This window comes from Pogona vitticeps, chromosome 4 (assembly GCF_051106095.1).
Source record: "Pogona vitticeps strain Pit_001003342236 chromosome 4, PviZW2.1, whole genome shotgun sequence".
NCBI classification, from domain to species: Eukaryota; Metazoa; Chordata; class Lepidosauria; order Squamata; family Agamidae; genus Pogona; species Pogona vitticeps.
Window position 1 is genome coordinate 191,156,396 of NC_135786.1, and position 14,122 is coordinate 191,170,517.

A 14,122-nucleotide genomic window follows, 5' to 3' on the forward strand; every position below is an offset into this window, starting at 1 on the left:
GTGTGTGTGTGTGTGTGTGTGTGTGTATCTACACACATACATATACATACATACATACACACATATATACAAACATACAAACAGAGTATTATTATTATTATTATTATTATTATTATTATTATTATTATTATTATTATTATTATTATTAGTAGTAGTAGTAGTAGTAGTAGTAGTAGTAGTAGTAGTAGTATCAGTAGTAGTAGTAGTACTAGTAGCAGCAGCAGCAGCAGCAGCAGCAGCAGTACGAGTAGCAGCAGTATTGACCAATCTAAGGTAAAGGTAAAGGTTCCCCTTGACATTCAGTCCAGTCATGTCCAGCTCTAGGGCACAGTGCTCATCCCCGTTTCCAAGCCATAGAGCCAGCGTTTGTCCATAGACAGTTTCTGTGGTCACGTGGCCAGCATGACTAGACACGGAACACCGTTACCTTCCCACCAAGATGATACCTATTTATCTACTCACATTTTTACATGCTTTCGAACTGCTAGGTTGGCAGGAGCTATGACAAGCGACGGGAGCTCACTCTGTTGTGTGGATTCGATCTTACGACTGCTGATCTTCTGACTTTGCAGCACAGAGGCTTCTGCGATTTAACCTGCAGTGCCACCACGTCCCTTATTGACCAATATAAATTATCACTAAACATATTAACATATTAGCACTAAACTTTCAATCTGGTTTCAGGCCTGGCTATGGGACAGAGACAGCTTTGGTCACCTTGGTGGATGACCTACGCCGGGAACTGGACAGGGGGAGTGTGTCCCTGTTGGTTCTGCAGGAACTTCTCAGAGGCTTTCAATACCATCAACCATGGTATCCTTCTTGGCCGTCTCTCTAGGATGGGACTCGCAGGCACTGTTTTACAGCAGCTCCAGTCCTTCCTGGAGGGAAGAACTCAGAAGGTGGTGCTGGGTGACTCGTGCTCAATGCCCTGGCCATTGGCCTGTGGCATTCCTCAGGGTTCTGCTTTGTCACCCATGCTTTTTAACATCTACATGAAACTGCAGGGAGAGGTTGTCTGGAGTTTTGGGGTTTGGTGTCACCAGTATGCAGATGACACCCAATGCTACTACCTGTGCTGGATGGGATTACACTCCCCCTGAAAACTCAAGTCCACAGCTTGGGTGTATTCATGGATTCATTCCCAGGCTTGGATGCTCAGGTCTCGGCGGTGGCCAGGAGTGCTGCGCCTGTTCCTTGACATGTCAAATTTGGCTACAGTAACACATGCCTTAGTTACATCCTGTTTGGATTACTGTAACACACTCTATATGGAGCTGCCTTTGACAATGGTTTGGAAACTTCAACTGGTACAAAACTCTGCAGCCAGACTACTGACTGGGGCCAGCTACATGGAGCATATAACGCATCTGTTACAAAAACTGCGCTGGCTACCAGGCTGTTTCCGGCCCCAATTCAAAGTGCTGGTTATTACCTATAAAACCCTATACAGCTTGGGTCCAGGCTACCTGAAGGGCCGTATCTCCCTATACAGTGGTGCCTCGCAAGACGATGTTAATCCGTTTCGTGGAAATTGCTGTCTTGCGAAAATATCGTCTTGCGAAACCAAATTTCCCATAGGAATGCATTGAAAATTAATCAATGCGTTCCTAGGGGAATTTTTTTTTTTTTTAAAAAGGAACTTAAGGGGTAGGGAGCTGGGGAAGCACCATGGGAGGACTGGCAGTGGGGTCCCCTCTCCGCGATCACCAGGTTTGGAGGTCCCCTTCCAGTCCTCTGATGGTGCAGGAAAAGCCTCCTAAGTGCTCTAAAGTGGGCGCGGGTAGTTTCAGGGCACCCCCGCCAGGGCTCTGATGGTGCAGGGGAAGCAACAACGAAAAGTGTAATTGTCTGATTTAATAAGAATCTTAGTGCATTAACTGGTTTTAACTAATTAATTTTAGAACTCTTGGCTGAACATGGAATGCTACAGCTTCTCATCACAGATTCTTCCACAACTTCACAGATTGTGGATGCCTTGCTCCTGTCTAGTTCTTCAGCTCTAAAGAATAACCTCCATACTGTAATACACTACTTCACATCAGTAGTTGTCACATCCTTATGTCTCTCTTCACTTAATACAAGAGAGCCATAAACAAGCAGAAAATATTTTCAGTTTCAATTTCGTCCATTCACATATTGAGAGAGCTGCAATAGGAAGAACAGATACAGTGGGGTCTCTACTTAAGAACATCCCTACTTAAGAACAATCCAACTTAAGAACAGCTCCATTTGCTAAATTTTGCTTCTACTTGAGAACAGAAATCCAAGATAAGAACAGGAAAAAAAACCTTTCCTGCTCTTTTTTTAACCTTAGGTCATCTTAGGTTAAAAAAAAATTCTCCCCATAGTGGTAGAGTACGTATTAACCAGCTTTGGTTAATGTACGAACGCACCTCTACATAACAAAAAAACAGCCAAAACGGATTAATTGGTTTTCAGTCCATTCCTATGGGAAATTTTGCTTGAACTTAAGAGCATTTCAACTTAAGAACACCATTCCAAAATGGATTAAGTTCTTAAGTAGATGTTCCACTGTAGTTTCTATGGACGGAAAAGAGCAGATACGGATTAAATGGTTTTCAATGCATTCCTATGGGAAATGCAGATTCAACATAAGAACTTTTCAACTTGAGAACCACCTTCCAATATGGATTAAGTTCTTAAGTAGAGACCCCACTGTACTTGAAGGGACTGGCCAGTCACAGGAAAAGATAGCTGACTGCCATTCCTTACTCAGTAGAATTATATTTTGAAATCTAATCATATCATTACTATCACTGGTTAACTGACAAGTGTTTTCAGATCTAGCATTGCTGACTGCTTCACAAACAGCCCAATCCCCATAACTCACTCCATTAAAATTACTGTGTCCCCACAGCACTTGGCTGTGATCATAAAGGCTTTCAGTCATAATTACAACACACTGCCTCTTCATCTTCTTCTATTGTGAATTTCCTTAGAACCTATCTAATGCCAGAGAGAAAAATTAACATACATGCTTCATTATTTTCAAGCTAGCCTTAAGGGGTGATAAAATAAAAACTACAGAATATTGAAAATACTAATTATAAATTGCTTCTGTAATTTTTTTAAAAAAAGGCCTACCCTGTATTTGTTTTATTTACAAGAATCTAAATTTGGGATTGGAGTAATCCTCCTCACCAACTTTGTGTCTGGAATGTACTGAGAATGCAAATTCAGAACACTCTAGTATCTAAAGATAAGAGTAAATGTCAATACAGTTCGAAATGCAGAACCAGTCCAAGTTATTTTGCCACTTGATACAAGTATCAAGATGGGATTCCATCCTGCTGCTTCTCCTATTACACAGACAGAACCTAATGTAGATGGGCAACCTAATTATCGCTGCATGAGAGGACATAACTAGATATTGTGCAACAGAAGCAACAAGCATTCCATAAGGCAATTACGAAAATGGGGGTGTCCCAAACAAAAAAAAAGTCACCTTGCCTTTGGCACAGTTGTAGCACTTGCTCTGTGCCAGTTTAGCAGAATTTTGGGCAAATAGTTTTCAAGTTACAATTCTTTAAAACTATTTTACACCCAGCCCCATCCTGTGCAGACACCATTCACACTTGTTAAAGTCCTGACCATTGTTAAAGTCCTGACCATTGCTTTGTGTTTAGATGAGAAGAGGCTAACTGATGAAGAACAGAGTCAGCTTCTGAGATTTTCCCTTGTATGGTATTACTTTGTGAACGGTAGTGAGCACAAGAGGGTATCGTGTAGACCATCTTGACTTGCCTTTTGCTATGTAAAGCTTGGCATCTTTTTCCCTGCTGGCAACGTGAGCACAATATTGTGCAGCAACATCAGGCCCTTGCCTGGCTTTTTACGCATGGGTATAGAAGCACAATATCCCACATTAATAACCTGGAGGCTGTTTTATTTACTTTATTTTTGAATTTTACTAGAATGAACAGTTCCAGACAAAGCTTTCATCGCACCATCATCCTGACACATTTGCTGAATTTTATAAGGGATTCAAACAGTGATGTCCATTGTTCATACCCCTCACTCGAACTTTCCCACTGCCTCTTCCATCGTTGTTTTCTTTTTAAGGAGAGAATGGAATAACTGTAGAGTTCCTTGTAACTGCTGGCATAACGAAGCCTCCACGAAGAGATGTTTCCCATTAGCAATGGGACAGCCTCTTCCACCACACCTTAAGGCTTAGGGCAACAGCCTAAATAGGGTGAGTGGGCAGGACACACAGCATATGCAACAGGCCCCCAATATCTCGCTGTTGCTCCATATCTGCTCTAAACATCTTGTGTTTAAGACAGCCACATCACTGTACCTCAAGTTAGGGTTGCTGCCACTGGAATAGTAGTGTCTCATCAGAACATATTTTTTAAACTGTAGGAACCGTAGCAGTACATGGAGCTTTTGCAACAGAACGCAGGTTAGGCTGACAGGGAGTGATTAGCAGCAGACCTTAGTAACTACTGTACATATTGTGTAGAAGGACTTCACACAAAAAGAAAGGAAACTACATCCCACAACAAACTTTAAAGGTTATATTCTTTCTGTTCACAGTAAGGCGAAGAAGCAAATATATTGGCATTTTATGATTCCTCCATTGACATACTCAAGGGAAACCTAAGGGGACAGAGAAACAAGAGCGGAGGTAATGACCTTGCCCAAACCCTCTCCAGAACACTGAAGAGGCTTCTCATATGTACATTTTTTGGCAATATGAAGCGGAATAGCTGATTCTCTGTGCTCCATTGCCACCTTTGCTCATCTGTCCTCTCCCTACAGGTCAGCAGTTCCCTAAGTTTTCCACATCAAGCGCCTTTTCTGATTTTTGAGAAACCCATACCTCTCCTTCACCATGATCCAATGACATCCACACCAAATTTTAAAAATAAAAACAACCCCCATATGTTACTTTAAAATTAAAAATAAAACTGATGAATTTAAGTTATTTTTAATATTTTAAAAAAATGAAACAAAATAGCTTTTTTGGGGGGAGGGGGAGTCTAAATTCCATAGTCAGGCTATCTCTCATATTAATCGGTTAAAATATTTTCTGTAATAATCTCACAGTCCTATACCCCTCCGCCCGGAATTTCAGGATGCCTCCCTGAGGGAGCATTCCCCCGCTCTCCCAAGTGTGGGAAGAAGGGCTTCAGACGGCCTGAGGATGAATTCCGCAGGAGACGGAGCAGAAGCACGCAGGGTTGCAAGAAGGACCCGCTGCTGCGGCGGCCGCCTCGCCTCTCTCGGGGCAGCAGAGTCGAAAGGCACTCTAAAAAAGGACGCTCCACCGTCGCGCCGCCGAGTGGCCGAAAGCGAGCGAGCGGACCGCAGGTGAGTCCGCAGGGGTAGCGCTCTGCTCCGCGCCGCCGCCCGACGGCAAGGGCAAGGAGGAGCAGCCGCCGTCTCGCGCTCACCGTCTGCCGGCAACGCGGCGGCTGGGACCCCGCCGCGGGGCGCAGGATACCGACAACGCAGGGACACCCCCGGCATCACGCTGGCCCCGTCCCGGTTGGTGGTAGCGGGGGATCCCCCTTTCCCCCCAGTTGCTCCGGCAGACTACAACTCCCGGGATGCAAAAGGCTGTCTTTAAAAAGGGATGGGAGGGGGGAACCCTGGGCGCGGGCGCGTTGCACCTTGGGACGGGTAGTCTTCCCTTAATTGTTCCCTCTTATGAGTAGAATGAAATAGGGAGGAGGGGGGAGAAGGGGACGGGGGTGTGGGTCGAAGCGAGGGTCCCCCGACAGCTCTCGCGAGATCTGGGAAAACTCTTTTCTTTCCTCTGTGTCTCGTGCGGGTTTGCTCGCGAGCACGGGCTGCCTTGGCTGGAATGTTTTGTGCAGTCGCCATTCCCTTGTGTGACGTCATAGTGCATTGTTGTGACTTGCGTAGCGGAGCATCCCTCAAGCTGTCAGCTGTGTCGCCGCCGTTGCGGGAGCGCGAGCCCGAGCCGGCCCAGCCCTCCGCCCCCTTGTCGTCCCTCGGCCCCTCCCTCGGGGGCTCCAGAACTCCACGTCACCGTATCATTGTCTGTGCGGGACCCTCGGGCTCCCCCTCCCTCCGTCCTCCCGCCCCGTCCCTGCACGTTCCATCCCGCCCCCGCCCCCCCAGAACCATCTCAATGAGATGCAAACATGAAAGACAAGAGGAAGAAGAAGGACCGCACCTGGGCCGAGGCTGCCCGCCTGGTAGGTGCGACCGGAGCTTTGTGCGTGCGTGCCGTGGCGGCGGCGGCGGCGGCGGGGCCGGCCCGCCCGTCCGCTCGCTCGCCGGGCTGGGCTGCTGTTCCCGGGGCGAGTCGGGGAGGCGCCTCGTAGCGCAGCCCACTCCCGTCTGGAGCCCCTTGCATTGTTGCAGCCGGCAGCCGGGGGATGCTGGAGTGACCGTCTGCAGCTAGTCAGTGCTGGCGCGCGGGGCAGAGCCGAGGCAGCAGTTGCTCCGGACCTCCGCCGGAGTGCTGGAGCGAGCCAGTGATGCGGGACTGGAGGAGGAGGAGAAGCGGCGGCGGCGGCGGCTACTGCTCGGTTCTTGGGGCGGAACGATGTTCCGTACAGAAGGCTGTGCGTCGTGGGGTTCTCGGGGAGCCACTTTGTTTGTAGCCCGCCCGCCCCGTCCTGTAGCGAGCTAGCTTTATCAGGCAAGACCCTCCGGTGTAAAACAAAAAAGGCCCGGCGGGGCCGGGGGTGTTGTGCGGGGTGGGGTGGGGTGGGGGGGAAAGCACGGAAAGTTAATCTCTTGAACAGTTGCCCGGTTCGAGGTTTCCTCGGAGTCGCGACGCGGAGCTTCTCTCCCCGCCCTCTGCCCTCCTCATGTGGAAAAGCAACACGCGCGCCCCCGGGGACTGAGGGCAACCCCACCATGGTTTGGGTGGGGGGCCCAGAGGAATGAAGGAGGGCTTCCTCCTCCCTCACCTGGGCAGCGGCTGAGACCGGGCGACGGGCAGGCAACGGACCTCGCTGGGGGCTCCGGGAGCGAAGCTGCCGTCCCGCCCCGCTTGAACTCCCTCGTAGTCCTTTCATTCATCACAGTTGGGACTCGCGCGTGCGGGGATGTGTGTCAGTCAGTGAGTCAGTCGGTCAATGACAGCCTAGGAGTAGCAAGAGGAGCCGTCCTGACTTAAGAGGTTTGAAACGTAGGCCTGTATGTGCTCATTTCATTCATATTTACATTCAAGCAAATATATATATATATGTTGTTTTAGCCTACGCGGTACACCTCCTCCTTTGTAGAGGCACGTGTGTAAAAGAGTACTTTCCGTTTATTAGTGTGAGAAATACCTTTTCTAGTACAATACCTGCGTACTGTTCAGGTTCACTCCTGTTGTATATCCGTCTTCAATAATGTTTACTCCTTTTTAACTATCATGGAGTGCCTAGAGAGTTTCCTTATAATAGATCGATGTAAGTGCAAGATAACTATCCAGGATTTTTCACAGAAGGAAATGGTGTTTTCCTGGCTGAAGCAACTAAGATTCTGGTTCTTTCTATTACACTCCCCTAATGCTCAGATAATGATGAAATTAATATCTCAGAATTGTGTCCACATTTTGGCATGTTTACATTAGAGGCAGAGGAATCATCTTATGCACTGCAGTTTTATCCAAGGTTTTCCGGGTGTCCTTATCAAACAACGTTCAATGAGCCTATTCCTTAAAAAGTGTTCTTTCTAATGATGCCAGTTTTCACCCCAAAATAAATGTCTCTTCTTTCCCATCTGTTTCTGTGCGTTTTGTTACACTGTTTTTGTGCATGTTTTAAAAATTGACCTTTTGTCTTGGAATCATGTGGCTTATAGTTAGTTTTAGTCTTGCAAATCTAGGATCTAATCCATACACTTTTTTTTCTTTTTCTTTTCTTTTTTTTGAATCAAGTCCTATTAAACTGGATAGATGTGTAGGTTTGCACTGAAAACTGGTCCCACAGTATTGCTGCATGCAGTATGGTGTGTGTTGCAATATATAATGTGTGTATGTTTTCTGAAGTTTTAGTCTCAGTTCTGAGGAAATGGTTGGAGGTGGGAGGAACACCTGAAAAATGAGCCCCTTCTTGTATAGGTTGATTGCCCCAAATGACTTCTTTTTCCTCCCTCCTTTTTAATGCTTAGTAAATGTGATGGAATTCATTTCTTTTGTTGCTCTGTCATCTCTGTTACATTCTTTTGTAAAACTAATTTTTCTATTGTGTTCTGTGCAACTCTAAAGCACTTATCTAGATATGACATGTGGAAATGTAAAAAATGAGAACATTATATTTTAGCCATCAGTGCTAATATATCCTGTATTTTCATAGTACATGATATACCAGAATTTTTGCAACTATAGTAGGCATGTACAAGAACTGCAGCGTGCCGTAGTGAAGTGCATTATTGTTAGAGGTCATACAGAGGGTGGCAAACATGGAGTGATATATATTCAAGTTAAAATACACAGTGGAATTACATTCATATTTATCTGGGGTAAAGTTGTGCTGCACTTTGGGAACTTACTTATGAGTAAGTATAGGATAACTTGTCCTGTACGTTTCTCACTGTGTTCTATGGAGCATTTTGAAATGAGTGTAATACATGTGATGATTAATAGGAACCAGCAAAGGTGCTCATGGATGAATGTGGCAGACACTGATTGCATTTAACATTTGTAAACTGTTGAGCTGTGTAGGAGGGAAGTGAAATGCATTTAAAATACTTATTTAACACGACCTTGTTTTTCATGCTCTTTCCTATCAGGGATGGGTGACTTTGAGCCCCCTAGATGGTTGGACTTTATTCTCGTATGCCTTATCATTAGTCATGCTGGATGGGGCTCATGGATATCGAAGTCCAAACAAGTAGAAAGTCATAAGTTCCCCACCATTGCCTGATATGTTTTTTCATGTGTCCCCAATAACTATGGTTGACAGTGAAAAATAATACATGGAGAAGATCAGCAATTTGTTCATGTAAGAGAACGTTTTAGGTTAGACTTGCTATTGAGGCGTGGTCTTTTGAAACAGGTAAAGAATTAGACTGAGGCATGGAAGCCATTTTGATGCTTTTTTCTACATTATTTTCTACATTATTTTTGCTACATTGTTTTCTAATGTAGAGATTCACCTTCATTCTAGATTATAGAAATAGTATTGTTTTGGGATGACAATGTGGTACATTGCATGAACGCTACATCAATCCAACCTAATGAGTTGGTTCCAGGATAGGTTAATCTCATTTACTTTCTGTAGAAATCAGTGTAAAATGCTGGGTATAGTTATTTCGTTTTCAGTGAATGTGAGATCTCATTCAGTCTATGAATTCTACAGTGATTCAGTGACTCCTGGTTTTTTTTAGGAATTTGTGTTGCTGAACTTTAAAGGTTGAAATGAATCAGTCAGTGAGGCTTCAGGTGGTGTTATGTCTTAGTGGTAGACAACATGTTTTGTATGTATAAAACACAGTTGTACTCTCTGTAAACCCAGCTTAAGGGGTCACAGTGAGGTGTATTGGGTCAGAAGTAAGAACTCTGCTCTTGCCTTTCCAGTTTGAAGTATTAGCCAGAATTCTATTAGTGTTTGTGTGATGTTTGTGTAACTTGACATATCTAGGTGATGAGATGCCAGGGTGCATGTCAGTCATGGGCCTGGTCAGATGTCTGCTTGCTCAAATGAGATGCATCCCTACACCTCCTCAGTTGGTCATTAGAAGGCCTATACAGACCTTCTGGAAACACCAGTTGGATTTTGACCATTGGATATATTTGGGGTTGGCAACTTTGATTCACATGTTGTTGGGTTGGAACTCACCTCTCACCAGAATGGAGAGGTTACTTTTTTCCTTTACTTCCCAAAATACTAGCTGGGATATTTTGGAAGTTGTAATAATAAAAAAGTAATATTTCTTATCATTGACTAAGTCTGATCGGAATTTCAGCCCAATATCATCTGTGTTCTAAATTAAGAATTATTCTGTATCTTGACAAGTCCTGTAACAACACATCCAGTAGTTTTCTATCTCAGTTTCATTTTAATTGAAAAAATAGACAACTATTAGAAGGTTGTGTGGACTTATAGAACAGCCTGAAATTTGACCAGTCTGAGATCTGTCAAAAAGCCAGGGTCCTACATACACCTGTGCAATCATCTTAGCCATATGCTAGGACAGGTAGTGTATATAGTATTGCATCCTGTGGCACTGGTTTTGTAGTTGCATTTGTCAGCAGTAGAGATGGACACTTACTGTGATTTGGTGCTTCAGTGCAGTTTGGCAGTTTGCGCCCACATGTCTTGCAGAGGTGCCCTGGATTCTGTGTCCTGCCTCCTCCCACTGTAGAGTAGGCCTACTGAATCCATGGGGATTTGGTAAGTCAGTTCCTCCGTCAATCCTATTGAGTCAAATGGGGATTTGGTAAGTCAACTCTCTGAGTTCAATTGATGCAAATGGGTCTGCTCTAGTTGCAACATACTGTTTCAAATTAAGTTGCAGTTAGGGTATCAATGGCATTTTTTGGAGAAATTGACTTTCCAAACCCCCCCCCCCCATTGATTCAGTAGGCCTACTCTATGGCTGGAGTCAGGGTGTGGGATCTGTGAGCCCAATCCACAGAACTGCATCAAAGCACCAAATCACAATACGTGTCCATCTCTACTGAACAATACCAAGGATTTCTTATTCTGCTCTTCTGGGGGTTTCTCAATTAATTTTTTCAGGCCTTTTTTTGGATAACTTTATATTGCAGTAACAAGATGTTAAAGCATGGAAACAATAATATCCTGTTAGTGCAGTAAATTGCACTAGAGTAGACCTTTTGAATCAATGGGGATTTGATGAGTCAACTCCTCTGAAAGTTCTATTGATTTAAATGTTTCTACTCTTTGTTGTTAGTCGTTAAGTCGTGTCCAACTCTTCATGACCCCATGGACCAGAGCACGCCAGGCCCTCCTGTCTTTGGGTCAAATTCATGTTGGTTGCTTCGATGACACTTTCCAACCATCTCATCCTCTGTTGTCCCCTTCTCCTCTTGCCTTCACACTTTCCCAACATCAGGGTCTTTTCCAGGGAGTCTTCTCATGAGATGGCAAAGTATTGGAGCCTCAGCTTCAGGATCTGTCCTTCCAGTGAGCACTAAGGGTTGATTTCCTTCAGAATGGATAGGTTTGTTCTCCTTGCAGTCCAGGGGACTCCCAAGAGTCTCCTCCAGCACCACAATTCAAAAGCATCAATTCTTTGGCAGTCAGCCTTTTTTATGGTCCAGCTCTCACTTCCATACATCACGACTGGAAAAACCATAGCTTTGACTATGCGTACCTTTGTTTGCAAGGTGATGTGTCTGCTTTTTAAGATGCTGTCTAGGTTTGTCATCGCTTTCCTCCCAAGAAGCAGGTGTCCTTTAATTTCGGGGCTGCTGTCTCCATCTGCAGTGATCATGGGCCCCAAGAAGGTAAACTCTGTCACTGCCTCCATATCTTCCCCTTCTATTTGCCAGGAGGTGATGAGACCAGTGGCCATCATCTTAGTTTTTTTGATGTTGAGCTTCAGACCATTTTTTGCACTCCTCTTTCACCCTCCATTAAGAGGTTCTTTAATTCCTCCTCACTTTCTGCCATCAGAGTGGTATCATCTGCATATCTGAGGTTGTTGATATTTCTTCTGGCAATCTTAATTCCAGTTTGGGATTCATCTAGTCAAGCCTTTTGCATGATGCATTTGGTTCTACTCTAGTTGCAACATATTATGCTAAAATATGGAATTTATGGAGAAATTGACTTACCAAATCCCCATTAAGTCAATAGGCCTACTCTACTGCAACCTGCTACACTAAGCCACAGGATTTCAGCCAATATAATGTAATCGCAAAGCATTACATCAAAATTTAGCTTTAACTGGCAGTTTACCTGTAGCTGTTGCTTTTTGATGTATTTGTATACATTTCATAACTATATGTCGTAAAGTTTGCAAGTATGTAAGATCTGTGCCAAAGTTGGGCAGTCATTGAACATTAATCTAACTTTTCAGTGTGTATCCTGATGTCATGTTTGTGCCACATCTCCCATTGACTAATAGATCTTTTGATTTTATTCTCTTCCCCATAGTTTTCATTGGTATAGTTGGTTTGCACTATGAATAGAAATAGGTCAAATTGAAAATTAGTCACATTTTATATATACTAGGTGGGGCAGAAATTATAGCACCTTTATAACAAACCAAGCCTGTTCACAGAAAATTGACGTCTTTAGGTGTCTCTAATGCCTGGAGGGAGGCTCTGAGTTAGTGGTACCACACATTTTGCGTGCTGAAGGTTCCTGGTTCAATATCCAGTATTTCTAGGTAGATGTAGGATACATTTCTGTTCCAAACCCAGGACAGACAGTTCCAATCAGTGTAGACAAAACTGAGTTAGATGGAGCAATAGTCTTATTAGATATAAAGCAGATTTTCCATGTTCTGTTTTCTTGCTACCTGCGTTACTGAGATGAGCTTGCTTGCTACCTAGAATTGGATGTAATCTTAGTATTTATGCTTGTATAGCTTTAGTTGCTAATCCATGTTTTCATAGAACGCCTGTACCAGAGCTCAGTAGGATGGTGGGAAAAGAATGGGAGAATCCAAAATATGTATCCAAATCAATGTTGATGAAAAGATTATGATCCCTCTTCTGATTCTTGGAGAAGATCTTTTAGAATGTATCAGTAGATCGCCCACATAAAACCCAATATTCTTTGCTTTTGGGAGGGGCAAAAAAGACAGATTGGCTCTTCAGTTTGTAAATTCCAAAAAGTGAGCCACAGATGACTTTAAACAGTACATTATACTGTACTATGTTTTTATTTTTGTACACCTTTGGAACATGTAAAAAAGCTCATTTAGTTCCCTCAGGAAGAGCTGAGTCTTAAAACCTTTAGGATCATTTAATATACGTTGGTTTGTGCCTTTCTAAATGTTTTAGGTTTTGTTAGTGCCATTCTTTATTATGTTCTCCTTCTGTATTAGTTCACCTACAAATGTTCTGGTTCAGTCTATTCTTGATGGGACATGAAAATTACATTTGTGTTTTTTAACCCTTTGGTAATATTGTAGAGTAGAATGGATGTCCCCAAGAGATTTATAGCCCCTTTCTGCTAAGTGCTTTTAATAGTGTGTGTTCTGCTATTCCAGAAAAACATAAAACATAATGTTGCACTGGTAGTGTAGGTCATGATGATGCAGATATTGAGTGTTAAAAGCAATGGAGTACTGAACTCGAACAGACTTCCCAGAACATCTTAAATACCTAGACTTTGAATCTAAATTTGCTGTGCTGTACCTATATAGTGTTCAAGTCCCCCCTTCTTTGTCTGCTCTGTACTCCTCCTTAAGCTTTACAGCTGTTGGAGTCAAGTTTCCCTTAGTTTTTTGTTTGTTTTGATTTTTGCTGGATAGCACAGGGGTTTAAGTATCTGGCTGTGGAGCCAGAAGTTGGGAGTTTGATTCCCTACTGTGCCTCCTTGACAAGGGCTGGACTCGACGATGCATACAGTCCCTTCCAGCTCTAAAGTTCTAAGATGATGAAGATGATGGTGGTGATTACCTTTGGGAACTTGTGACTTCTGACGTTCAATGAGCTAATGTATGCCATAGGATACTAGGTTGTTTTCCACATTCTGTGAAAATGGGAAGTTGTCAGTTTGGCTGCAGTTAAAACCATATAGACCCAGAGATGGACACTACCTTACTGGGATGAGTAAGGTTCGCCACTGCAAGTAGTGGTTGCCAGGAGTTGGGGGCAGTAGCAGCCATTTCCTTCCCCAGGTGATCTCATCTTCCTGAGCAGATGTTCTGGCAGTGGCAATGCTTGATTATTGTTGGGCACAGTTTTTTGTCTCAACTCATTATGTTCTCCCATTTTATTAAGGGATACATAGAAAGAAAGCACAAAGAAACTTCCCAGTACTAAATATCATAGCAGGGGGAAAGTGCTGCTTTTACAGTTGTGTAATAGTCGATATGTTTAAAATAAGTAGAAAAAAATTAGGCAATGGCTTAATAAATATCAAACAGAGTCTTAAAAATATGGGAGTTGAGAAAAGATGGAAACAAGAATTGGAAATGAGCTATGGATTGTTTCTGGGAATGATGTGGGTGTATAAGGGGACTGCATAGATAGAGATGT

General features: G+C 43.7%; 1 protein-coding gene across 4 annotated transcripts in view; it reads left to right on the forward strand.

The window, feature by feature from the left end:
• The first annotated feature begins 5,987 nt into the window (after positions 1–5,987).
• Positions 5,988–14,122, forward strand: part of ASXL3 (ASXL transcriptional regulator 3) — a 136,155-nt gene continuing 128,020 nt past the window's right edge. For 2 of the 4 annotated variants that reach the window (XM_078393697.1, XM_078393694.1), the window contains exon 1: positions 6,110–6,194. Coding sequence is in view for 1 of the 4 variants with exons in the window: in XM_072998892.2 (XP_072854993.2) it covers positions 6,141–6,194 (54 nt within the window). In the remaining 3 variants the exon portion in view is untranslated. Of the gene's footprint in view, positions 6,195–14,122 lie in introns of all 4 variants that reach the window. The other 2 variants (XM_072998892.2, XM_078393695.1) reach the window with 2 other exon arrangements.